General features: G+C 68.5%; 3 protein-coding genes across 7 annotated transcripts in view; 1 reads left to right on the forward strand and 2 right to left on the reverse strand.

The window, feature by feature from the left end:
• Positions 1-24,963, reverse strand: part of Slc38a10 (solute carrier family 38 member 10) — a 52,470-nt gene that overhangs the window by 11,902 nt on the left and 15,605 nt on the right. For 2 of the 5 annotated variants that reach the window (XM_048366949.1, XM_048366946.1), the window contains exons 8-17: positions 24,138-24,320; positions 23,239-23,350; positions 22,336-22,442; positions 20,147-20,303; positions 16,267-16,434; positions 15,673-16,098; positions 15,216-15,293; positions 12,231-12,407; positions 11,579-12,009; positions 10,882-11,494 (exon numbers count right to left, since the gene is read on the reverse strand). In XM_048366949.1, coding sequence (XP_048222906.1) covers positions 10,898-11,494; positions 11,579-12,009; positions 12,231-12,407; positions 15,216-15,293; positions 15,673-16,098; positions 16,267-16,434; positions 20,147-20,303; positions 22,336-22,442; positions 23,239-23,350; positions 24,138-24,320 — 2,436 coding nt within the window. In that variant the 3' untranslated portion in view covers positions 10,882-10,897. The remainder of the gene's footprint in view (positions 1-10,881; positions 11,495-11,578; positions 12,010-12,230; positions 12,408-15,215; positions 15,294-15,672; positions 16,099-16,266; positions 16,435-20,146; positions 20,304-22,335; positions 22,443-23,238; positions 23,351-24,137; positions 24,321-24,963) is intronic. The other 3 variants (XM_048366948.1, XM_048366947.1, XM_048366950.1) reach the window with 3 other exon arrangements.
• On the reverse strand, positions 1,146-7,670 carry Tepsin (TEPSIN adaptor related protein complex 4 accessory protein). The gene is made up of 13 exons (XM_048366952.1): positions 7,603-7,670; positions 6,673-6,745; positions 6,302-6,393; positions 6,110-6,203; positions 5,425-5,492; positions 5,211-5,289; positions 5,037-5,108; positions 4,433-4,624; positions 3,131-3,305; positions 2,895-3,008; positions 2,710-2,788; positions 1,992-2,126; positions 1,146-1,682 (listed from the first exon to the last, which is right to left on the reverse strand). The coding sequence occupies exons 1-13, from the start codon at positions 7,648-7,650 to the stop codon at positions 1,245-1,247; spliced, it is 1,659 nt and encodes a 552-aa protein (XP_048222909.1). The 5' UTR covers positions 7,651-7,670; the 3' UTR covers positions 1,146-1,244.
• Positions 7,921-8,986, forward strand: Ndufaf8 (NADH:ubiquinone oxidoreductase complex assembly factor 8). Its single transcript, XM_048366962.1, has 3 exons — positions 7,921-8,061; positions 8,173-8,283; positions 8,768-8,986. The coding sequence occupies exons 1-3, from the start codon at positions 7,978-7,980 to the stop codon at positions 8,795-8,797; spliced, it is 225 nt and encodes a 74-aa protein (XP_048222919.1). The 5' UTR covers positions 7,921-7,977; the 3' UTR covers positions 8,798-8,986.

Raw genomic sequence — 24,963 nt, forward strand, 5'->3', positions numbered from 1 at the left:
AACAATAAATGAACTTTTAAAACATGCAGCAGAGGGACTGGGATGTAGGTAGCTCAGTGGTAGAGGGGCACAAAGTGGCAAGCCAGGTGTGTATGGCTCTCGTCTGTCACCCTCGCTGTTCAGGAGGCTGAGGTCTGAGGGTTGTGGTTAGAAGCCAGCACAGATAGGAAAGCCTGAGATTCTGATCTCCAATTAACTACCAAAAATGCTGGAAGTAGAGTTGTGTCTCCAGTGGTTGAATAATAGGCTTGAGCAAAAGAAACTCAGGGAATCTCTGAGTTCAAGCCCCAAGACTGGCAAAAAATAAATAAAATAAAGCCCGTAGCTGAGCGGGATGGGGTCCCTTTGCACCTGAGCAGCCCGTTGTGGGAGGTTTATCGTCACCTGCGCCCTGGCTCTGCTCTGGCCCTGGGTAGCAGGCATGCAAATGCCCTCAGTCAGAACCCTGCTCCAGCAAGGGCAAGCAAGGTAGGACGGGGGGGGGGGTGCTCAGAGCGTGCCTGCAGAGCATGCCGGGAAGGTAGACACAAGGAGAACCAGAACTCGCACAGTCCGCCGCTGTAAACAGTGGTTTATTTGGCGGCGTGGTCTGCAGGCCCGGAGGGTCACAGGGGCCTGCCTGACCAGTCCTCGAGGCGGCTCCGGCCGCTGGCCCCGGGCGCACACCGCCTTCCTGGGGAGGGAGGGTGGGAGGGCAAAGCCTCAGTCAGGTTCTTCTGATGCCCTGGAGGCCAAGCCCAGCACGGCGGTGGTGGTCACCTGCCTGTGGCGGCCGCACCAAGTCCACCTGTCAGCGTCTGGCAAGCTGGAGGGGGCGGGCAGGGGACGGGGACTGAGGTAGCCCTGGTGTCCTCTCCCTGCCCAGGGCACCGGGAGGCCGACGCAGCTGGGCTGAGGAGCTGTGGCCTCCAGCGTGCCAGGTAGAGCTGGGAGCTCTCTGGATGGGCCTGGGTGGCCTGGGTGGCCCCTGCCCCCGAGCTGACGCCTGGGGCTGCAGAGCTGGTTGAGGTGTCAGGCAGCCCCTCCTCCTGCCTGGGGGGGTGGAGGGGGTGGGGGGGTGGGCAGGGCCTCCTGGGGCTGGCCAGGCCGGAGGCCTGGTGGGTGTGGGGCAGGGGCTGGAGTGGGGCAGGAGGGCTCCTCGCTGGGGGGGCGGGGGGGGGAGCCCCCGGCAAGGGGCCAGCGGGAGGGGTCTGGGGAGTGGCCCAGGCACGGGGCCGGTGCACGCGCACAATGAGATCCCCGCGTCACACGTTTAGGAACGGGAAAGCTGACGGCTCTGGGCCTGGGCGCTCCGGGGCTGCCGTCTGCGGGGAACTGGGGGCCTGGCCCGGCTCCTCCACGGCCGCCGCAGACCCCCCCAGATGGGGCCGGGCCACCAGCTCCATGCCAGCGAACAAGGAGCCGTGGCTCCTCGGGCACCGGCCGGGAGGGCTCTGGGCCGTGCCTGGGGCCCCGGGGCCGGGGGGGAGGCAGGGGCCCGCGGCTGGGGTGGGCGCAGGGCTGTGAGGCAAGGCTGGGGCAGAGCCCAGGGGCTGGAGGAACGCAGGGCCCCCCGGCGGGGGCGCGGGGTCGGTCAGCAGGTCACACAGGCTGGGGACAGCGGCCGAGGGGCGGCGCGCCGGGGCGGGGGGGCGCGGGGCGGGGGGGCGCGGGCCGCAGGCGGCCTCCAGGTGCCGCAGGATCTGGAAGGGAAGGGGGGGCTGGAGAGAGGGCAGTCACAGCCGGCGGCACCGCCACCTGCCGCCACGCCACAGAGGAGCCGCCCCCTCCCACGGCGGGCGGGACGCCGAGGACGCGGTGTGGCTCCACGCGTCTCCTCGCCCGCGTTCTGGACACGCGCACCCCTGCAGCGGGGCGCTCACACCCCTGGGGCTAGCGGCTGAGGCGGGAGCCAGGCGTGGGGGGGTGGGGGGGAGGGGGCGGGGCCTGTGGCGCCGTCAGCTCAGGGATAGGTGGGCTGTGAGCAGGGCGGGACGGGGCGCGGCGCCCACCTTGGTGGCCTTGCTGGTGAGGGGCCCCGGGCTGGCGGCGCTGAGCTGCTGCAGGCGCGGCCGGGAGAGGAGGAGGACGCGCTCCTGGGGCAGGAGGTCGGCGCCGGCCAGGGCGGCCACCGCGCACAGGGCCCGCTGCGGGAGGGGCGGGACACAGAATCCAGGGCAGACGCCGCCCGGCCCGGGCAGCGGGGCCACCGGGGCCACCGCGCGGCCATCTGCACCGCCCATCGCCCACCAAGGCCGCACCCAGCCGACCCCTCCCTACCGCACTCCCCACGCTCAGCCTCCAGCCGGGGGTGGGGGGTGACGGGCCGCACACAGCCTCCACCCCCGGGGGGAGGGGGACGGGCAGCACACAGCCTCCACCCCCGGGGGGAGGGGGACGGGCAGCACACAGCCTCCAGCCGGGGGTGGGGGGGACGGGCCGCACACAGCCTCCACCCCCGGGGGGAGGGGGACGGGCCGCACACAGCCTCCACCCCCGGGGGGAGGGGACGGGCCGCACACAGCCTCCACCCCCGGGGGGAGGGGGACGGGCAGCACACAGCCTCCAGCCGGGGGTGGGGGGGGGTAGAGGGCCCTGCACACAGCCTCCATCCAGCCACAGTCAGCACACCCCCAACCAGGAACACCCTCCGTGCACACAGATGAGCACACGTGTGCACACGCACGCACACGCACGCACACGCAGAGCAGGCCGGGTCCCAGGCCTTACCATCTGCTCGTCCTCGCCAGCCCGGCCCAGCTGGCAGAGGAGCAGCTCCAGCACCACCTCGCAGTTGAGCAGGCCACACCTGTGTGTGTGTGGGGGTGTGCGTGGCAGGGTGGCCGCGGGCCCGCCCCCCGTCCCCCCGTCCCCCCCCCCCTCCCCCTCCCCCGGCAGGGCGGCGGGAGGCTCACTGTCGGGTGAAGCGCTGCGTCTCCTCCCGGCTCAGGAAGGCCCGAGGCCCCCGAGCCACGCTCCTCACCAGGCTCAGCTCCGGCTGGCGGTCGCCCGGGGCCTCGGCCTCGGCCCTGGCGGGGACACAGCTGGGTAGAGGCGGCCGTAGGGGACGGGGCCTCCCCTCCCGTGCCGTGAGGGCCCGGGGCTGGGGGCGCCTGCGGGGCCCCCGGAGAGGAAGGGAGACCCCACTCACCGTTCCGCCGGGCTGCCCGGCTCCCGGCCGCCCGCAGAGAGGCTGTCGCTGCCACGGCGGCTGCCCGAGTCGGAGGCCCTGCTCCGGTCGCTGGCCCGGGAGGAGTCCCGCGAGCTGGGGCTGCTGTCCAGCTCCTCCCAGCCCCCTCCGGCCAGCCCAGGCTGGTGCCTCACAGCTGGAAGAGAGGGCGCAGCCCAGAGCTTTGGAGCTCAGGCCTGGCCTCCCCCCGCCCCCAACAAGAGACCTGGGGCTGCGCGTGGATGGCCTGCTCTGTAGACTTGAAGTCTCCCCCATTGTGGAAGGCCGTGTGTGTGCATGTGTGTGCGTGCCTGTGTGTGCGTGCCTGTGTGTGTGCGTGCCTGTGTGTGCGTGCGTATGTGCGTGCGTGCCTGTGTGTGTGCGTGCCTGTGTGTGCGTGTGCGCGCGTGTGTGTGCGTGCCTATGCGTGCCTGTGCGTGCCTGCATGTGTGTGTGCCTGTGTGCACGTGTGTGCGTGCCTGCGTGTGTGTGCGTGCCTGTGCGTGCCTGCATGTGTGTGTGCCTGTGTGCACGTGTGTGCGTGCCTGCGTGTGTGTGCGTGCCTGTGTGAGCATGTGTGTGCGCGTGTGTGTGCGTGCCTGTGTGAGCATGTGTGTGCCTGTGTGTGTGCGTGTGTGTGCGTGCCTGTGTGTGTGCCTGCGTGTGTGTGCCTGCGTGTGTGTGTGCGTGCCTGTGTGTGCGTGTGTGTGTGCCTGTGCGTGCCTGCATGTGTGTGCCTGTGTGCGCGTGTGTGTGCGCGTGCCTGTGCGTGCCTGTGTGTGCGTGCCTGCGTGTGTGCGTGCCTGTGTGAGCATGTGTGTGCACGTGTGTGTGTGCCTGTGTGAGCATGTGTGTGCCTGTGTGTGCGTGTGTGTGCGTGCCTGTGTGTGCGTGTGTGCGTGCCTGTGTGCGTGTGCGTGTGTGTGTGCGTGCCTGTGTGTGCGTGTGTGTGTGCGTGCCTGTGTGTGCGTGCGTGCCTGTGTGTGTGCGCGCGCGCGTGCTCAATGCCTGGGAGCCGTCCCTGAGCTACGTCGTCCCTCGAAGCCCAGCTCCGCTTTGCCCCTAGCGGCTGGGTGGAGAGGGTCCGGAGGCCGGGCTGGCCCCCGTCTGGAGCGTCAGATCTCGGCCTCCTCAGCTCGGGGGACGACAGGCGGGAGCCGCCGCACCGACCTGGCCTGCGGCTGCCCTCCCCCCGCCCCGACCTGGGCCGGTGCCTCCGACCATCTGCCCCAGCGAGCGGCAGGGACGAGGACCGGACCCGGGGAAGGGGCCCCCCCTCCGTACCTCGAGCCCCGGGCAGCAGGCTCCGGGCGGCGAGGTGGCGGTGGCCGGCGGGAGGCGGCGTGGCGGGCTGGTAGGCGTCGCCCCGGGGCAGAGGTCTCTGCGCGGCCACAAGCTCAGGCCCAGGGCGCACGGCTTTGGCCACCACCTCGGCAGCCCTCTGGACGGTGGCCAGGAGGGCTTCGCCTGCAGAGCCTGCGCCCGGGGGGGGGGGGGGGGGGGGGGGGGCGTCAGCGCCTGCGGCCTTCCCCCGCGAGCGCGAGGGGGGTGGGGCCGCACTACGGGCGCAGGGCAGAGGGCTCCTCGCAGGTCCTTCCTTCTGGAAGCTTCCTGGCATCCTCTACTTGAGCCCACCCGTGCCCAGCCCTCCGCTCGGCTGGACGGGGAAAGCAGCGGCGGCGAGTCAGGGAGGAGGCGGGAAGCGCGCGCGCGGATTGTGGGGTGGGCGGGGCCGAGCGCGCGGGTTGCGGGGTGGGCGGGGCCGAGCGCGCGGGTTGCGGGGTGGGCGGGGCCGCGCGGGTTGCGGGGTGGGCGGGGCCGAGCGCGCGCGGATTGCGGGGTGGGCGGGGCCGCCCCGCCGAGCCCCGCGCAGGCCCTCCCTCCTCACCTGCTCGGCCGGGCTCCTGGCTGTAGCCGAAGCCCTGGAGGGCGCCGTGAGACCTGGCCTGGGAGCCCATGCCTGAGGAGGACACGGCGTGAGCGGGCCCGCCCCTCCGGGGACACGGCGGAGGGGGACGCCCGCGGCGGGCGGGCGGGCGCGAGGTGCTGGGGGGGCTCGTACCTGCTGGAGGAGGGGCCCTGGGTGTCTGGGAGGGTGGGGGCGGCAGCAGGGCATCAGAGAACAAGGTGCTACCCAGGTCCTAAATGGGAAGGCGGGGCTCAGTGTGCCAAGGTCCCGTCCCCGGCCACTCGCCGTCGCCCCGCAGTGGGGGCCGTGGGGTGGCAGCCAGGACAGAGCCAGCATCGGGGAGCATGGGGCGCGGGGCCAGGCTCACCTGGGCGGCTGCCCGCACCTTCTGGTACAGGCTGTTCCCATGGAGAGGGTCTGGGGGTCCCGCAAACACTGCAGGGCAGAGAAGGGAGAATGGGGCCAGGGCTGGACACGGGCCCTGCCGACCCCCCCCCCCCCCGCAGCTTTCAGACCCAACCCCCTTCTGCAGCACTTCAGCCCTCAGTCCTTCTCCCACGGCTGGCCGGGGCCGCCCTCCTCAGACCCTCGGCAGGCCCCGCGGGCTCCCCTGCAGCCCTCACAGTGCCGAGGCCACCGGGGCCACCGGGACAGCTGCTGCGTCCCCCCGAGCTGAGCCGGGGCGCTCTGCCTTGAGCCGGCGTGCCCTCCACGCTAGCCCCACTGAGCCAGCGTGACGCCCACCTCACCCCACCCCAGCTCCTAACTGCTCCCGCTGGCCCGTTGTCTCCCTCCAATATAAAGTTCTGGAGGCTTCCCTAGACGGAGAGCGCGAGAGCCATGATCGCTACCAAAGCCCAAGCACTTGGTCCCGGCTTAGCAAGAAGCTACGGCCCTGGCAGCTCAGGATTTCTTACGTCCCGTCCAATTGTCCCCAAGCTCCGTCCGCATGGATTCCCCTCTCCACCCCTGCACAAACCCACACCGACAACTTCCTCTGCACACCATCCCCGGCCCGGGCGGTCCATCCGCACACCTTTATCTCCCTGTACCTGTGGCTTCTTGGATGAAGGCAGAGTTGCGTTTGAGGATGAGGAGGAAAGAGGAGGAGCCGTGGCCACACAGGTAGAGCAAGATCTTCAGCACCTGGGGGGTCAGCGGGTAGGGGGGTGTGGTAGGCCCGGCCCCCGCCACCTGGGCGGAACGGCCTATCATCCAGTTTGGCCCCTTAGTCCAGAACTCACCTTGAGTTTCACGTGGCCAGAGCTGCTGTCCAGGCGTTTCAGGAGATACTCCAGCAGGCATTGGCTGCTGCCCAGGGACTCGTGGGAGATTTCTGGACACGTGCCAGTTAGGGAAGAGAGCAAGTGGAGGCACAATGGCAGAGAGGAGCCTGCCCTCCTGCTGCCATTGGCCTCCTTGGGTCACTCCCTCTGCGGGTGCCTACCACCAGCCGTGAGTCATGGTACTGCTCTTTCCAAGCCGAGCCCCCGCCCCTCTCCTAGGGTGAGGGAGCCCCGGATGGCCCTGGGATGGCAGGACTCCTGGCAATTGGCACACTGTACCAGGGCGCCCGGCATCCACTCCCTATGCCGGGAACACCGAGGAAGGATACTCGCAATCTCTTCAAACAGGTAACCAGGGCACGGGCTGTCATCGTCGGACGTCCCCTTCAGGAGAATAGGGAGCTGCGAGGAAACAAGAGCCAGGCCTACGGTCATCCTACAGCCGCCAGAGGTGGTGACGGGAAGGGCGGAGGAACCAGGGCCACTCAGCCCGGCCAGCGGCAGCTTCCCGACGACAACCTGAGTTTCACAAAAGCCGCGCACCGTCACAGATGTGTCTGCTTGTGTGACTAGCGTGGTGTTGCAAATACCCACTGCGGGTGGCTTTGAAGGCTGCCAACAGCCAGGTATTCAGGCTGAGACCTTCGAGGATTAGGCTTTGCAGACAAAACCGTGAGTCAACTAGCCAAGGGAACCGCAAAGGCGGAGTGTCGCTTAGGTGGTCAAACACCAGATGTGAGTGGAAAGAAGTCAAACGAGTGAGGTCCCGAGTTCAAGTCCTCGTATTGGCACCAAAAAAAAAAAAAAAAGAAACGCTTGTCCTCACGTTATTTGCATTTCCACGTACAATGGTGTGTGTTGGGGGGGGGGGGTCCAGAATACTTAAATTGAAGGGGGAGGTCGAGGGGCAAGGACGAGGGGGGCGGGGCACAGGTAAGTACCGCACCCACAAGCGTCGACGGGGCGGGAGGGCTCTGAGAGCCCTCGCCGGGCCGGGGCTGGGCGCGACGCTCCCGAGGCGGCCTCGGAACTCCACGGCGGGCACGGCCCCGGCTCGGCCCCGGCCCCGCCGCCTCCGGGCCGCGCTGCGAGGGGCTCCCGCAGGCCCCGGCGGGCGGGCGGGCGGCGTCGGCGTTCCGAGGCGCCGCCCCGGCCCCCCCCCCGCCCCCTCCCCGCGCTCGGCCCTTCGCCTCCGCGGCGGAACCGACCGCTCCCGCGGCCCCAGCGCAGCCCCCGGGCGCCGAGCCGGCCTCACTCACCCGGTGCAGGAAGCTCAGGCGGTCCCGGAGCGGCGGCGCGGCCGCCATGGTCCGCGTCCCCGCCCCCCGGCCCGCCCCGCTTCCGCCAGGCCTCGACTGTCCAATCCCCGCGCGCCTCTAGCCCCGCCGGCCAATCGCTGGCGGGGGCGTGGCCAGAGGTGGCTTCGGGGGCCGTTTGGCTAAGAGCCAATGGGAACTCCAGGCACAGAGACGGACAAGGAAGGGAGCCAACTGCAGGGCTCAGGGCGGGCACCGCGCGCCCACCGGGAAGCGCCGGCGACATGACGGGCGGAAGTGCTCGCCGGTCAAGCGTCGGGCGCCGGAAGAGGGCGGGCCTAACGGGGCGGCGCCCCCGGGTGCCAGGAAGGGGCGCTCATGTCGGGCCGCGGAGCTGTGTGGGCGCGTGTGCGGACCCGTCTGCGCGCCTTCCCCGAGCACCTGGCGGCTTGCGGGGCCCAGGTAGGGAGCCGCGGGCGGGGCCGCGCCGGCGGGGGGCGGGGGGCGGGGGGCGGGGGGGGGAGGCCCGGGCCGCGGCCGGGCTCGGACGGCGCCCGTCTCGTCTCCCCGCAGGCCTCGGCGTACGGCAAGTGCGTGCAGGCCTCCACGGCCCCGGGCGGCCGCCTCAACAAGGACCTCTGCGCGCGCGAGTTCGAGGCCCTGCGCAGCTGCTTCGCGGCCGCGGTAGGTGGGCGCGCCCGCCGCCCCTCCAGGCCGGGTGGGGGCCCGGCGGAGCCGCCCCGGCCTCCCCCCCCCCCCCCGGCGCCCCTCCCTCTCCGCCGGGCCCAGCCCGCGGACCCCTCCCCAGAACCGCCCTGGGAGGGGCCAGTGCCCTGGGCCTGGCTCCGAGGCCGCCACAGGCGCAGGTTGAGCGGCTTGCTGCGAGCTGGGGAATCGGAACGCAGGGGCCGGGGGGACGCATTTCCCCGCAGCGCCGCCTCCCCTACACCCGCCTCTTCCACAAAGACCGGCCGGGGCCCTGCCCGGCACCGGTAGAGTCTCCACTCAGTCTCCCTCGGGGACTGAGCTCCGGGGCCCTTGCCACACGCCAGCACCCACGTGTTCTGTACGCTAGGTGGGAGAATAGGGTGTTTGGTGCGGCAGTTTTCTCCAGGTTCGAGTCCTAACTTGGAAGCCAGCCATGCAGATCAAATGCTTTCTCTTCCAGGCTGAGAAGACCCTGCAGGGAGGCTCCTAGGAAGACCCTCGGGCTGCGGCCTCGCTCCCTCACTGCTGACCTTGGGCGGCACACAGATGTCTCCTGTTGGGCTGAAAAGGTGTGCGCAGTGACGCTCTTAGGTGTTTGTGCGCAGTTTCTTCTCAGCAGGCTGAACCTTGGGCAGGGCGGGAATCTGTTTAGTCAGATTAAAATGTAAGTGAACCAGCAGTGGAGTCTCTTATTAAGTCCCTCAGGGTTTTCGGTTTATCGTACACATGGCAGGTCTAGGCCAGGGAACTCTGCCTCGGGGGACCTGGCTCACGAGAAGAATCTGACCTAACGAAGTTGCGCCTCTACACTTGCTAGCCAGGCACAAACCACGCCAAAGATGACAATCCAGCCACGGCAAAGGGGAGCCTGGCTGTAGCACAAGAGACAGGCGATAGGCCTGGGCTTGGACCGCCACGTGGTGAGCTGGCTTCGCTCTCCACATCCCACCCCGGTAGAGGTTAGACGCGGAGTGTACCCACACCACACATTCACGCCGTTCTGTAAGCCAGGTGCCACCTGCTGGGCGTCACAGGAACTACTCAGTCTCTGAGCCTCCTCAGTGTGGGGGTCGCGCCATTCTGGGCTGCAGTCTACACCCGTCTCACAGAACCCGAGTCAGGGCTAGGGCCCCTCGTGCCCGGTGCCCCATGAGCTGGAGTCCGTGCCTCCTGGTGGGATCAGAATGCTGTTCCAGAACTGGCCTGACTTCCGAGTGCTTGAAGCCATGTGGTCTGACAGATGGCGTGCATCCACTTGGGAGAGTGGAAGCCAGCCACCGCCAAGGCTGGGCTCCGTCCCCCGGGCAGGGTGCTGGTGGGTCTCGGGACCACCTGGCATCGCCCTGGGCTGAGCGGCCAGTAGCCAAGGTGGCCGATAGGGGAGGGGCCCGGGGATGACGGCATCTCCAAGCACTTGCCTGGTGTGTACCCCGGGGCCAGGTCTCCAGGCCTGACCTTCCTGAGCCACACTGGCCACACCCGCTCAGGCCCTGGGATGTGCCTGTGCTCTCCTGTGGCGCTTCCTCCACCCCGACCCCGGGGACTGCACACCGCAGCCCAGGCCTCGGGGGCTCAGCCCTTTCAGCCCCTCAACCACATTTCCTCGCCGTCCTCGGTCCCCGGGCTGCCGCTGCGGCGGAGCTGCCCTGTGTGGGACTGATCCGGCATATCTGTCTCGGTCCATCTGGGTTGCACAACAGGACACCGAAACTGGTGATTTGCAAAGAACAGAAATGTATTTCTCACAGTCTGGACGGTGGGAGTCCAAGGCGTCATGCTGGTGTCTGGAGGGGGGCCTTCCAGCTGCATCCTGGGGGGGCGGGGGGCGGGACCAGAACACAGCGCCTGAAGGCTGCGAGCATCCTGTAGGAGCCCGGGCGCCTCCAGTGTTCCCGCGTGCCCCATCTGCAGCCGGGCCAGGGGCCGCCGCGGCACTAGGAGCTGGGTGGCAGCTGATGGCAGGGTGGCTCCCCGGGGAGGTCAGGGACAGGCAGCCCCGCCAGGCTCCGGAGCGTGACGGCAGGCGTGGTCTGTCCAGCCACGCAGGCCTGCGGTGCACCCCCAGAGCACAGGCCAGGCTCCCCTCCTGTCGGTCTCACAACTGCCTCTCCTGGGCCCCTCCCTCTGCCTGACTCAACCACCGGCCCGCAGACGGCACGGGCTGCTGTCCGCGCCCGGTGGGAAGGGAGCCTGTGGTGCTCGCAGGCGGCCCAGCCCGGAGCCCCAGCCGTGCCCGCCCCGTTGGCGGGTCCTCCCCAGCCTCCCTCACCGCCCGGTGTCCTCCAGAATCAACTCGTGGCTCCTCCTCCAGGTCCCCGGTGTACGGACTTGTGTTGACGGTGCTTTCCTTTTTTTTAAATTTCACAGTTGAGTTCAAAGACTCCCCGGGCCTCTCGGTGGGGAGGTGCTTACGGAGGTTCCAGGAGACGAGGCTGAGGAGCAGGGGGCCTCCGTGGGGCCGAGGTCGGTGAGCCCGACGCCGCAGGCGTGCGCTGGTCAGGGCTGACCCCGGGGAGCCCCTCTGCGCGGCGAGGCTGGCCAGCTGGCCCCGGGGCCCGCGGAGGCGAGCGTGACCCCCGTGAGGCGGCGCTCAGGCCTCCTCCACGGCCCCGGGCAGCTGCTTCATCTGCCGGCTGTGGACCACTTGCAGCGCGGCGCCTGCGGCCTGGCGGAGCTGGGTGTCCAGGGCGCTGCGGAGGTCGTTCACCTGGACGTCGGGCAGGGGGTTAAAGCTGATGATGACCCCGTCCTTGGGGGCTGGCTCCCCCGCGGGGCCGGAGGCCACGTCCCGCCGCCGTCTCCGGAGGTCGGCGCCAGCCTGCACCTTGAGGTCCCGGTTGGGTTTCGCTTTGTCTGGCTGCTGCCCCCCCGCGACGGCTCGCCTGGGCCCCGGCTCCGGCTCCGGCCTCTGCACGGGCTCCTGGGCGGCGGTGTCCGCCCTCGCTCTCGGCCGCTCACCAGGCGCAGGCGCAAGGTCCCCTCCCGGAGCCCCCTTTCTTGCGTCGGGGTGGCTCTCCTGGTCCCTGCTGGAGATGGCCTGCGGCTCCTGCTGGCCCGCTGCAGCCTGGGGCACAGGGGCCACCGCAGGTCTGCCGGATGGGCCCGGGGCAGGGGCAGGTGCCCGGTCTCGGCTGGGCTGCCACAGCTCCGCTCGGGGACCCCCAGCCGGCGCGCCAGCTCCTGCTCCCGCTCCTGCTCCCGCTCCCGCTCCCGCTCCCGCTCCCGCTCCAGCTCCCGCTCCAGCTCCCGCTCCCGCTCCCGCTCCCGCTCCTGGTGGGCGGGCCTGTCTCTGAGGGTCAGCCCCGGCGACGGCTACTTCCTTGGCAGAGCGCTTCCTCTCTTGGGAGCCTCCACCAAGGCCATGCTGGCCCGGCTGGGGGGCTTCCTCGGCCAGGCGCTGTTCCGGGCCCCCGGGCACCCTGGGAGGGTCTGGCCTGGGCACCGCCACCTTGGGCACAGCATCCTTCTGGTCTCGCGGCCTGGCCTGGGCTGCCTGGGGCTCGGGATCAGAGCCTCCACCAGGAGGCTCCTCCACCATGGAACGCGGGCCCAGCGCGTGGGGTGGCGTGGGGCGACCCCCAGGAGCTCCAAGCATCGGCTGCAAAGGCTGCGGAGAGGCGGCCTCCGCCCTCTCCCTCGCAGGCCCCTCCTGGACCTCCTGTCCTCTGGGCACGGCTGCCCCGGGCTCCAGCTGCAGGTCTGCTGCAAAGGAATGTGGCCATTGATTCGGCGTGCAGACGGACACAGACCACTGTTGCAAAGACTCAGAGAACCCCTGCCCGCAGGTGAGAACCAGGGGCCCAGACTGAGAGCCACCCTGGGCGCCTGCGGGCCACCACCGCCTGATCCGGCCCCAGGGACGGGAGCTGCCCCTCCCCTGCCCGCTCAGCCCAGGAACCCGCCCGGCCCGGGGCCCGGCCTACCCGGCCTGGGCTTGTCCTCCTCCTCGTCCTGCCTCTGCTGGCGGATCTCCTTGTGCTGCTCCTCGATCACGGCCAGCAGCTTCTCCTGCTGGTCCAGGAGGCGCTTCTGCTGCACTTGCTGCTCTTTGATCACCTGCAGCAGGACCGCGTGGTCCAGCATCTCCGCTCTGCCGGCCTCTGGGAAGACACAGACAGGACGCCTGGCTGCCCGCCCCCGCGCAGACTGAGCGCCCGGCCGCCCACGGTCACCGGGGAGCCCTCCGCGGCCGCCCCACCCCCCCCACCTGCCGGCCCCCGCGCAGACTGAGCGCCCGGCGCCCACGGTCACCGGGGAGCCCTCCGCGGCCGCCCCACCCCCCCACCTGCCGGCCCCCGCGCAGACTGAGCGCCCGGCGCACACGGTCATCGGGGAGCCCTCCGCGGCCGCCCCACCCCCCCACCTGCCGGCCGCCCCGCGCAGACTGAGCGCCCGGCGCCCACGGTCACCGGGGAGCCCTCCGCGGCCTTCCCCCCCCCACCTGCCGGCCACCCCTGCACAGACTGAGCGCCCGGCGCCCACGGTCATCGGGGAGCCCTCCGCGGCCGCCCCCCCCCACCTGCCGGCCACCCCTGCACAGACTGAGCGCCCGGTGCACACGGTCACCGGGGAGCCCTCCGCGGCCTTCCCCCCCCTCCACCTGCCGGCCACCCCTGCACAGACTGAGCGCCCGGTGCACACGGTCACCGGGGAGCCCTCCGCGGCCTTCCCCCCCCCACCTGCCGGCCACCCCTGCACAGACTGAGCGCCCGGCGCCCACGGTCATCGGGGAGCCCTCCGCGGGCCGCCCCACCCCCCCACCTGCCGGCCCCCGCGCAGACTGAGCGCCCCGGCGCCCACGGTCACTGGGGAGCCCTCCGCGGGCCGCCCCCCCCGCCCCCCCCCCGCCCCCCCCCCCACCTGCCGGCCGCCCCCGCGCAGACTGAGCGCCCGCGCCCACGGTCACCGGGGAGCCCTCCGCGGCCTTCCCCCCTCCACCTGCCGCCCCCGCGCAGACTGAGCGCCCGGCGCCCACGGTCACCGGGGAGCCCTCCGCGGCCGCCCCCCCTCCACCTGCCGGCCGCCCATGCGTGTCCAGGGGGAAAAGCGAGTGGAAGGGACGCGCGGGGCAGGTCCCGACTCCACGCCTCACGCATCCCGGTGGTGCTTTTAAGGACGTTTCCTCCAGGGTGAGGATCGACGTGCGTCTCCACTACTCGGGGCTGAGAGCTGAGGCTCTCGGTTCGCGGCCAGCCCTGGTAGGGAGGTCTGAGACGCTGATCTCCACCTCGCCACCCAAGAGCCCCAGTGGCTCAGGGGGAAGAGCGCGAGCCGGGGGCGGGGGCCGCGGGGCGGGGGCCGCCGCCAGCCCGCTCCTGGCGGGGAGGGAGCCACGCTTCCTGGCTGCGGGGGGGCCTGGAGTCTCGCCAAGGGCAGCGGAGAGCTGCTTTCCCCTACCCCCCCCCCCCCCCAGGCACCGGGTCAGCTACGTGTCGCACGACCCACGGCTCACCCAAGTGTTCCGGTACACTCATTTCAACTCGGGGAGCTTTGCACGGTGAAGCGTTGGGAGTGGTGGAGTGGTGTAAGAGCGTTCCGGGAGCAGAGCGCGCGCCCCCCGGGGGGGAGGGCACCCACGGGCAGCCCCTCCCGGACAGGAGCAGGTCAGTGTCCTCCGGGAGTGGCGATGGACTGCTGGGGACAGGGCCCCGGCAGGTGGCGGGGGACACCGAGGCCGGGGGAGAGGGGAGGCCTTCTGAGCCTGCCCGTCAGGCTCCACACCCTCTCCCCGCCTTCACGGGTGGGGGTCACAGGATGGTCACGGCACAGCACCCCCAGAGGAGCCGCCCCCCGCGGCCCCGCGGGACAGCACCGGGACTGCTGCTGGGAGGGGCAGGAAGGGCGCACAAGGGACAGACGTGGAGCCCACACGAGTGACAGGCAGGCTGTCGGCTGAGCCACGGCAAGGACACGGCAGCGGGCACCTGCGGTCCCCGCCTCGGGCCACACGTGGTCTCAGCACCGCGGGCCCACGTGGCATCGAGACGGGATGGGGCTGGGGGGCTGGGGGGCTCCGGGGGGGGGGGCACGCTCTGGGCCGGTACGCCCTCATGCAGGGCCCTCGCTGCACAGCGTGCGGACCACACGTGGCTCGGCACCACTGACTTGCACACACACACTGTTCGTGTCAATACGCTCCTTCCAGTCCTACCTGCTACTAGCTTTTTAATTTCAGCTGTTCGTCCCGTTGAGAGGCATACGGAGGAAAGGTAGAATAGGAAAACTGTGAAAAGTCTCTTTTACAGAAAGGAACAACAATAATAATGAAAGAATCAAGCAGGTTTAGGTTACAGAAGCGAGAACGACACACACAGGATAAAGGCGGAGACCACGCGGGGGTGGGAAAGCCGCCCCAGCAACTCTGGACGCGGAGCCGGCGGGCCTGGGCGGCCACAGCTCGGCCCTGCAGGGGTGGACAGGGCAGGAGGCAAAGCTGGCGCTTTCCCCACCCCTGGGCAGACACCTGCTGGCCACAGACAGCCACGGTGGGGGCCGGCAGGGGAGGGGCGGGCAGACACCCGCTGGCCACAGACAGCCACGGTGGGGGCCGGCACCTCCTCTACACAGGGAGCCCCACGGTGAGGAAGGGTGTAACCGAGGGAACGCTGGCAGGACTCAGGGTGTGGAGGGCAGGGAGCGACCCCCACTGCGGGTAAGCACAGGGGCTGGGCTCCGGGACCGAGAGCAGAGCCACAGCGCCCTCCCTGCCAGAGGGGGCCCCGGGCAGGGCACGGCCTCAAGACACAGCTGCTCCCGCTACTGCCCCGGTGCAGGGACTCGTCACCCACCAGCTTTCAGACGAAAAGCTGACATAGCGTGTGACACAGCGTGGAGATGAGAGAATGTGCTGGAAGGACCCAGAAGGGGCTGGAGTTCCGGGCCTGCCGGGCCTCCGCCGCCAGCCTTACCTTCCAGCTTGCTGCCGCCCTGCTCTCCGCCGGGCTGGGGCTGCGCGGGCCTCTCCGCCGGCAGGGGGACCTTTCCACCTGCACACAGACACTGGGGGTGTGAGGGGCCCCAGGGGGGCAGGCAGGCGCTCCCCCAAAGGACCCAGGGCCGTCGCCCCTCCCTCCCCGGTCAGCGCCGCTTACGTGCGGCCTGACGATTACCAGGGAGGGAAGGAAGAGTCGTTGACCGGCTCCCAGGCTGGGGCAGCGAGCCAACGCCAACCACCTTCACCAACGAGAGCGCAGCCCGTCCTGGCCGCTCTCAGGCAGGCTGTCGACGCCGCGCGGCCCCCCACGGGCACCCAGACGCTTGGTGGTCTGGCAAGCACGCGTGTGACGGGCCCTACAGCAGCTGCCCAGCCGCCGGCCTCTCCCTCTCCCCGCCAGCTGCCCACGCGAGCCCGCCCCATCCACTCACCGGGCCCCGCCTCGGGGTCCTCCTGCGTGGGCTTCCGCGCGTCCCCCGGGGCATTGTGGGCGGGCTCCTCCGCGTCGCCAGCCGGCGTGGCCCTGTCGCCTAGCCTGGGGACGTCCTTCTTGGGCTGACCGTCCGCTTCCGCCATCTGCTGGGCATCTGGAGGAAGGTCCCCCGCCTGCTCCAAGGCCGGGGCCTGCTCGGCTCTCTGCCCGGCCTCCCCCGGCTCTGGCTCCCGCTCTCCTCTCTGTGACTCGGGCGGAGGCAGCACCCTCTGCCCCTCGGCCCCGGGGGCCTCTCCACCAGTGTGCCTGGAAGGAAGCTGGTTCTCCTCTGGCCTTTCTCCATCCTGACCTTCGTCGACCACCACCTGGTCATGAGGGACGGGGGGCTCGTGGCGATGGGCCTCGCCCATGGGGACTGCAATACCTACAAGGACAGACACGAGGACAGACACGGAGACCAAGATTAGGGAGCCTCCACATTCCCTTTCCAAGGAGTCCTGGGCCCCAGAGATATGACGCATGTGGACCCCCAAGTGCCCCCCCCCCCGTTCCGGGGCGATGAGTACCGGGTGCCAGCAGCCAGCACACCCACCTTGGCCTGGGCGGTCCACCTGGGCTGCCTCCTGCTTCTCCTTGGTGCCCCCCCCTGCGGGCACGCCCACGGGGCCCTTGATCTGCGCCTGCTCCAGCTCCTCCAGCTCCAGCGGCAGCTTCGGCTTCTCCCGGGCGTCCCCAGCCGCGTCCACCGCGGGCTCCTGGACTGTAGGGAGGCAGGCGAGCTGAGCGGAGCCTCTGCCATCCCCAGCACCGAGGCTGGCGCTGCTCCATGGGTCCGATCGCCATCCCCAGCGGAATGGCAGACCCTATCCATCACGCGCAAGTAAACAGCCCAGAAAACTCATTTTTCATTTGTAGTCTTAACAAAAGCATGTCAACATGCAATTTACACTCAACTGACAGGGTGCACATCACACTGTGTAGTACCCAGCTACGGCCACCGGGTGGCAGCACGAGCCCGTCACAGGCTGCGTCCCCCAGGCTCCCCGCCATCTTCCCCACCCCCAGGCGGAGAATGGAAGGCGGAGAATGGAAGTGTGAGCTTGTGGTAGAGGCTGCCAGTTACTCCCTTTGGTGTGAGGCCCCAGGAGCCACCAACCCAAGGCTGGCAGGCCCACAGAACCGACGAGGAAACTACTTCCAGCTGACGAGGTCACTGGTAGGTGTTGGACACACACAGCAGATGCTGAGAATAAAGAAGGGGACACGTTTTGGAAAACAGCCACTTCATCCCCGAGGCCCAAAGCGACCCCTGCCCGTTCCCCTGGCTGCAAGCGGCACAGAGGGGCAGGGAAGGGTGCGGGGCCCGGGGGAACCGTGCCTGCGTCTGTCACTGTAGCAGGAGGGGGAAGGTCAGAAAGGCAGCTTGGCTTTGGTAAACCTCATCGATACACCAGGCTGACGGCCGGGCTTCGGGAGGCGGGATCACGCACACGGGGCCAAGTGTCCGGGACTGGCAGACGCGGGCCCTGCAGCACAGCCGGGGCCAGGCAGACGCGGGCCACCCGGCTCCATCCTACAACGAACCGGGCCCGAGCCAGGGCAGCCACGGAGCTGGCACTCGGGAGAGCCGGCTGCAGGTCTAGGAGGGGAGGAGCAGAGGAGCCCGTTCTCCAGGCCCCTCTGAGCGGTGCGCGCAGCCGGCCCATGCGGCTTATCCTCAGGGCAGGGAGCGGGCCCTGCTGGGGTCTGAGCCCCACAGGGGGCGGGGGGAGCCGCAGGAAGGGAATGGCCAGCAGATGCCCACGTCCAGCAGGCCTGGACGGCCTGGAGCCGGCGGGGGACCTCCCGGGAGCGCTGCGCTCGCACCACCGGGCCCGGACTTGGCCCGAGGCCCAGAGGCAGTCTTGGCTGCCGTTGGGCACAGACACGGCTTCCTCCAAGGAGGAGCGAGCCCTTCATCAGGGCAGATGACGGGCCGTGCCTCCCAGAGGGCAGCAACGCCAGCACGGGGCTTCCAGACGGGCGGCTGGGGAGACCCCCGTCCCCCGCCTGCGTCCAGCAGACCGGTGACCACGACGCTCAGTGGCGGCGCGGTGAGGTGGGGCTGCTCCTCGGGGGCAATGGCTGGAGAAAGCCCAGGGCAGACAGGAGTGCTCCGTGGGGTGCTCTGAGAACCCCCGCCTCCCATGCTGGGGTGGGGTGGGGGGCATCCTGGCCACCCCGACCCCCGTGGCCCCGCAGTGCTATCGAGAGCCCGGAAAGCCTCCGCCCCCTCCACACGCAGGAAGGCGTTGGGGACAGCAGTGGCGCGGGTAGCCCCAGCAGATCTGAACAGCGCCCCCCCCAGCTGAGGGGGAGGGGGCAGGGTCTCCCGAGCAAGTCTCAGGCCCGCACCCCTCCCAGCAGTGGAGGCCAAGGCAGGTCCTTGGGAGCGCGTGGTGCACAGGGCACCGGGGCGTGGCTGCGGCCCCCCTCGGGCCTGGGGTCACCTCTGCCCAGTGCCTGCACACGACGCGGCCCAACCCCGGCTCTGGATTCCAGCCAGCCTCGCCTCTCCATGCAGAGGGCACGCGCCCCTCCAGCCGGGAGCCGGGGTGCGGCCCAGGCAGGAAGAGCCGAGCGTCCCCAGAGCACCCCCAGAGCACCCCGTCCCGTCCCCGCGGGCGCCACGGCACAGACGCGCGGCCTCACGCGCCTTCGTTCTGCGTGTCCGCAGGGCCTCGCCCACGCGGGTCCCGTGGGTCCCGGGGGCGGGAGGCTCGGCCACTGCCCGCCCCCGGCTCTCGCCAGGCACGCAGGGTCCATCTGCGCCCCGCCCCCACCCCCCATCAACGAGGCCTGTAGACGGCTCCCACCCTCGCGCGTGGAAGGCCGCGGGGCCCCGGCTCTGCCCCGGCCGGGGCCCTGGTGAAGGGGAGGCGGGTGGGGGGGTGGGAAGGCGGCGCGCTCGAGCTGCACAGCGCAGGGCTGCGGGCCCTCGTGCTGCCACGGCCTCACGCAGGAAACGGAGGGCAGATGAGGCCTCGGGGGCCCGACGGCCGGGCGCAGGGCCGGGACAGGCCGGGCTGAGAGCGGGCGGGCGGGGCCCGGCTCTGCCGGCTCCTCGCTGCCCGTGACCAGGGCCCCTGCCTCACCAGGCGCGTGGCCTCCGAGGAGGGACTGAGCCACGGCCAGCCGGCGAGGTGGACACCACCATCTCCCTGACACAAACCACCACGCCCACCCTGAGGAAGCCACACGCACCTGCTGCTTCTGAGCACCTCCGACCCCCTTGGGGACCCCGGCTGTCCCCCAGGACCCCGGCAGGCCTTTCTGAGCACCCCTGTTCCTGCAGGGGACCCCAGCTGCTCCCCAGGACCCTAGCAAGCCTTTCTAAGCACCCGCATTCCTGTAGGGGACCCCTAGCAGGACTTTCTGAGCACCTCTGTTCCTGTAGGGGACCCCAGCGGTACTCCAGCACCCCAAGCAGGCCTTTCTGAGCACCCCCATTCCTGAAGGGGACCCCAGCTGTCCCCCAGGGCCCCGCCAGGGCTTCCTGATGTCTCAGCTTTGTGACCGCAGGGGCTCGGGCAGGAAGATGCCTCCCACCTGCAACTGTCAGCCCAGGGAGGCAGAAGCAAGCACGCCCGGGCTCCCCCAGCCCGGGGTGGAGAAGACTAGGGGAAGGGGGTCCACCGGGCATCGGCAAGGGCAGGAGGGAGGGTGGCAGGAGGGTGAAGGCTCAAAGGCAGCAAGAAGCCCAAGGGTGCCGTGAGCTGCGGGCAGTGCACGGGGTGGTCGGGCACGTGCCAGCACCTCCCCCCCCCCCGGCTCCCCAGGGCACCCCGGCACCCTTCCTTGTGTGCCTGGCAGAAGGCGTCCCCAGGGCGGGGTCCCCCGCCAGCCCCCGCCTGCTGGCCCGCGGCAGCGGCCGGCGAATGAGCCTGCGCGGCTCGGCGGACGTGAGCGAGAGCAGCCTGGCCGCGAACCTCCCGACGGGGGCCGGCCGGGGGCTGGGCGAGCGCCCCGCGGCGGGGCCAGGCCGGCGGCCCTCGGAGGGGCTCGCGGCACCAGGGCGCCCGCCGCCCTCTTCCCCTGCGCCCGGACACCTGGGGGCGTGCACCCCGTCACACACGCCGCCTCCCGTCAGCGCAGGCTCCCCGGGGGCCCCTGCGGCGGGGCACGGGCGATGGCTCCTCAACCCACGGGGCAGGCAAACAGTAATCAACAACATGACACAGCCCCCCAGCTGGGACTCGGCCTTGCTGGGGAGGAGGCTGGCTTGGGGACCTGCTCGGAACTCCCACCGCGCCCCTGCTCTACAGGTGCTGGGGCCCGTGGCCAGGCGTGGCGACGCTCCCCCAAACAGGTGACCGCCTGCCCGGGGTCCCGGGCCTGGGCCGCCCCTGCTCCCCCACCGCGGGACAGGAGGGCACTCGAGGGGCACCGCGCCCACGCGCCCCGTGAGGGCCCCCGGCGCGCCGGCTTCTTACCTGAGAGGCGGGCCGCCTCCGCCTGCCCCGCGCCCGGAGCCCCGCCCTGCCTGCTGCCCAGGGCGTCCTTGGCCGCTTCCACGGGGGGCTCCTCGCTCACAGACAGGGTGGTGAGCGTGCTGACCACCAGGACGCCCAGGCCGACCCACAGCACCACCTGGACGAGACAAAGACCCAAGCTGGGGGAGCCGTGGCGATCCCAGACCTGTCAGGAGAAGCTGGGGGGGGGGGGGCGGGGGGACACGGGACAGGGAAGCACAAAGCAGCTGCCACGACGACGGGAACTCAACAGAGAACTTAGCACTACGAGGTGACGGGGTTTAGCTGAGATCCGAGGAATGGGGGCCACAGGTTCACTGCAGCTGGACAGGGCCTTCTGTCCACCACATCTGACAGATGGAAGAACAACGCCCAGGGCCTCTGTGGAGGCTCAGCTGCTGCTATGGTTATAAAACACCACGCATGCTGGGCACCAGTGGCTCACGCCTGTCATCCCAGCCACTCAGGAGGCTGAGATCTGAGGATGGCAGTTCAAAGCCAGCCTGGGCAGGAAAGTCCATGAGACTCATCTCCAATGAACCACCAGAAAACCAGAGGTGGCGCTGTGGCTCAGGTTGTGGAGCGCTAGCCTTGAGCTGAAGAGCTCAGGGGCAGCGCCCAGGTCCACAGTTCAAGCCCCACAACCAAGAAAAATCAAATCAAATACCAAGCATGCCAAGGGATGGGACCACATGACAGATGACGAAGTGACCAAAAAGGAACAACAGCCATGAGAACTGACTGCAGGTGCTCCTGGGATACGACCCAGAAAGCTCAGCACTAATTTGAAACTACCAACAGCAAGAAGAGAGGTTTGGATCAAGCGCTAGAGCGCTGGCCTTGGCAAAAAAGCTAAGGGACAGTACTCAGGCCCTGAGTTCAAGCCCCGGTATTTGGGCCATTCTAAAAAACCAGTGAGAAGAAAGCAACTCAACGGGGAGAAGCAGGCTTGATGTGAAAGGTATTCATAACATGGGGGGGCACTGGCTCAAGGGGGCGTCAGTCATCCGGGGACGAACAGTGCCCATGTGTAGTTGAGACTCTTCAAGTGCCTTCAAAGTCATGCATATCCTTACGGTGAAACCTTTTTGCTTGCTTTTTCCTTTTTTAAAGATAGGCTCTCACTATGTAGCCTAGGCTGGCCTTGAACTTGTGGCCCTCTTGCCCCAACCTCCTAAGTGCAGATAACACACCACACGCCTGGCTCAGTACTGGCCACACTGACTGACTGTTGAACTCAGAACTTCATGTTTGTGAAACAAGTTCTCTGCCACTGGAGCCATACCCCGGCTCTTTTTGTTTTAGTTTGTTTTTTAGACAAGAGAATATGCTTTTTCCCCCCTTGGTGGTGGCACTGGGGTCTGAACTCAGGGCCTTACACTTCCTAAGCAGGTTCATTGACTAGGCAGGCATTCTGCCCCGTGAGTCACGTCTCTTTGCTCTTAGTTACTTTTCATATCGGGTTTTCTTTTTTCCCTGGGCTAGTCCAAACCACAATCCTATTTATGCTTCCAGCGGAGGTGGAATGACAGGCACGCAGCACTGCGCCCGGGTTTAGTTATTGATTGATTAGGGTCTGGCAAACGCTCCCCCTTCTGGCCTTCCTGAGTAGCTAGGACTGCAGCATGAGCCGCTAGGCCCGGGCTGGCTTCTTTTCTGAGATGGGGTGTAACATCTTGCCTAGGATTACAGACAGGCACACCACCTTGCCTAGCTCTCGGGTGGGGTAGCACCCAACACCAATACTCCGGACCCGAGGGGTTCTAAGCAGGAGCAGCAGGACGCTGTTACTATTTTAAAAGCAAGAAAGAAGCGGGAGCTGCGCATGCACACGCTGTCTCCCGTGGACGCACTATGAACGCAGCTGTGGTGTTCTCGGGGTGCGGGGGGGGGGGGGAGGCAGGTCAGACGCCGGAGGCCCACACCTACCACGCCAGCTACTCCGGAGGCTGAGACCTCAGATCTGAGGCTCGAGGCCAGGCAGAGCAGGAAATTCTAAGACTCATCTCCAACTAAGCAGCAGAAAGCCACAAGTGGATCCACGGCCGTCTCTGGGGCAAGGAGCGCTCAGCCGGGCTGGACGCTGCCTCCCTCAGCCCCGCGCCCAGCCGCTCTGCGTGCGAGGAGGCCCAGGGCCGGCCCACACTCACCTGGGCAGACACGGCGTTCTTCTGGGCCTTCCGGTAGATGAGCGCCGGGCAGATGAAGCAGATGAGGCTCCCCATGGTGGCCCCCGTGAGCCCCAGGATGGTCTCCACTAGGAACGTAGCAGAGACTAGGGTCACGCCAGGGCACCTGGGCATTCACGGGCACACCGCGCGGGGACCACCACAAGGGCCATGGTGGGACCCCCGCCCCGCCCTGCCCACCCGGAGAGCTCCCCACACTGCGCTCGGATCTGCGGCCTGGCCAACAGCACCCGCACCCAGGGCTTCCCTGACTGCTCCTCTCTAGAGGGCTGGCCACCAGGGGTTTTCTACTGCAATCCGATGTTGGTTCCCCATGGCCTGGGTCGCCTTTCCGTTCCTCCCCGTTCCTTAGTAACCTGTCCTAAGATGTGTAAAAAGACGGGGCCGGAGCGCGTAGTCACCGCCAGGAACCTGGACCCGTGGCCTCTGGGGGGACTGTGAGCTACCGGGGGGTCTGGTGACAGGCTGGCACCTGTCTGTGCGGGGGACAGGGGCGTCTGGACAATGGCAATGCTGTTCAGGGCCTTCAAAGTCCCCGGGTGCTGTGGGGGCAACTTCAGCTGTGAGCGGCCAAGTCCTGCCCCGCGAGCCCCCCCGACTGCAGCCCCTGCCCAGACATCAGCCGCTTGGGTCTCCACATGTGCTTGCAGAGCCACCGGGCTGCCGTGGTATCCACGCCTGTCTCCATGGGCCAAAGCAGAAAAGAAACCGGGAGTCGCCAGGCTTTTTTTAGGATGCCGTGCAACACTAAAAGTCCTGTCTGAGTGTCAAGCACAGGGCGGAAAGCCCTAGAAGCCCTCCCTGCAGGAACACTAGGAGGGGAGAAGGGGCAGCAGGACCGGTCAGGAGCAGCCGCCCGCTTACCATTGGGGATCATGATGCCACCAACCATGGTTCCAAACACCACCGAGAGGGTGAGCGCCTTAAACCGAAGAGGGGGCATGTAGCCACCAGCCGCGAAGGTGCCGTCCTTCTGCTACGGAGGGAAATCAGGGCAGACCGGGACGGACGTGAGCGCTGCCTGCCCCGCCCTCCCCTGGGGCCGGGCCCTGCCGGACCCCGCGGCAGGGGAGTGCGGCCCACACAGGGAGATGAGGGGGGACCTGTGGAAAGCCAGGCCCCCAGAGAGCTCCCCCTCAACTTCTGACTCCGCAGGACACCTGTGCCCCACGCCTCGGCTTCTCCTGGTCTGCCTGCCAGGTGCGGCCAGAGCCCTCCACACCCAGGAGCACAGGCGTCCCCCACGGTCCCGGCACGCGGGGAGGAGGACGTGGCGTAGCGGAACCCACAGCCACTGGCCTCGCACGGCCACACCCAGGGACAAAGGAAGCTCAGGCGGCGCAGCTCAGGCAGGGGCTGCTGGTCACCGGGGACGCCTGCCCACGAGCCCCAGGCTGTCCACTTCAGACCCTGGCTCTGCCACGGTCAGGGTCAGAGGTGTGTGCCTCAGTTTCCCCCTGCCCACAGAGGCATCTCAACAAGTTGTGGTGAGGACCACAAACTGACACGCCTGACCATAACCATCACCGGCTAGGCCAACCAAACCGTCCCCAACTAGCGTTTCCAAGTAGCCAGTGTGCGGAGCAGGCTTTCTGCGGGCGGGCGCGCTCAGTGCGTGTGGGGCCTGTGTTCAGTCCCGCGCTCTACCACTAAAAGCCTTCATTTCAGCTGGAGCTTGCTTGCTGTCAGCTAGGAAAAGCTCCACCTATGGTCTCACAGGAAAGCACACGACCGGCAACACGGACGGGAGGGGAGATTCGCACCTGCTGCTCAAAAAGCAGTGTGTTCAAGGCCTGTCTGCAGGGCAGGATCATCATGGGGAAGCCCACGGCCACCGACATCACGAAGCCCACGCGGATCATCTCTGTCACCAGGTTGGAGGGGAAGTGCATCAGCACGTTGCCTGCAGTGGCCTCTGTGAAGCTGACGTAACCGAAGAACCCCACCTGTTGGAGAAGAAACCGCAGCGTGGCCAGCCCGGCCTGCGTGGTGCCCAGGGGGCGCTGAGGACAGGCCGCGGAGTGGCCTGCAGGCCCCGGCCCCAGGAAGCCGGCCCCGGAGTGGCCTCCAAGCCCCGGCCCCGCCCGAGGAAGCCGGCCCTAGGGGGCGTTCAAGTATCACACAGACTTCTAAGCCAGCTCAGGTTTCAAAGAGAAGGAAAAAGGTTCCAGGACTCCATCTCCACCCATGGTTGCACGCCAAGCTCCACACGAGGCCCCACAGGCCTGGTGGCATGTCCTGTCTCCCAGAAACACAGGGAAGCACAAAATACACGAGACCGGCCCAGCTACAAAGCAAGGCCTGTCTTGAAAACAACACAGAACGAACGGCTGGTGGAGAGGCTTAAGTGGTCAACCACCGGCACGGTAAACGTCAGGCTCTGAGCTAAAACCCCAGCTCCACGTGAATAAACAATCACGACTACCTAGAAGAATCCTGCAACCGTGACGGTTAGAAAGTAAAGGAAGCAAGGTAGAATCCTAGCATATCTCCAATTTTATTAAAGACAAGAGCAGGGTGCTGGTGGCTCACGCCTGCAATCCTAGCTAGTCAGGAGACTGAGATCTGAGGACTGCAATTCAAAGCCAG

This window comes from Perognathus longimembris, chromosome 17 (assembly GCF_023159225.1).
Source record: "Perognathus longimembris pacificus isolate PPM17 chromosome 17, ASM2315922v1, whole genome shotgun sequence".
Taxonomy (NCBI): domain Eukaryota; kingdom Metazoa; phylum Chordata; class Mammalia; order Rodentia; family Heteromyidae; genus Perognathus; species Perognathus longimembris.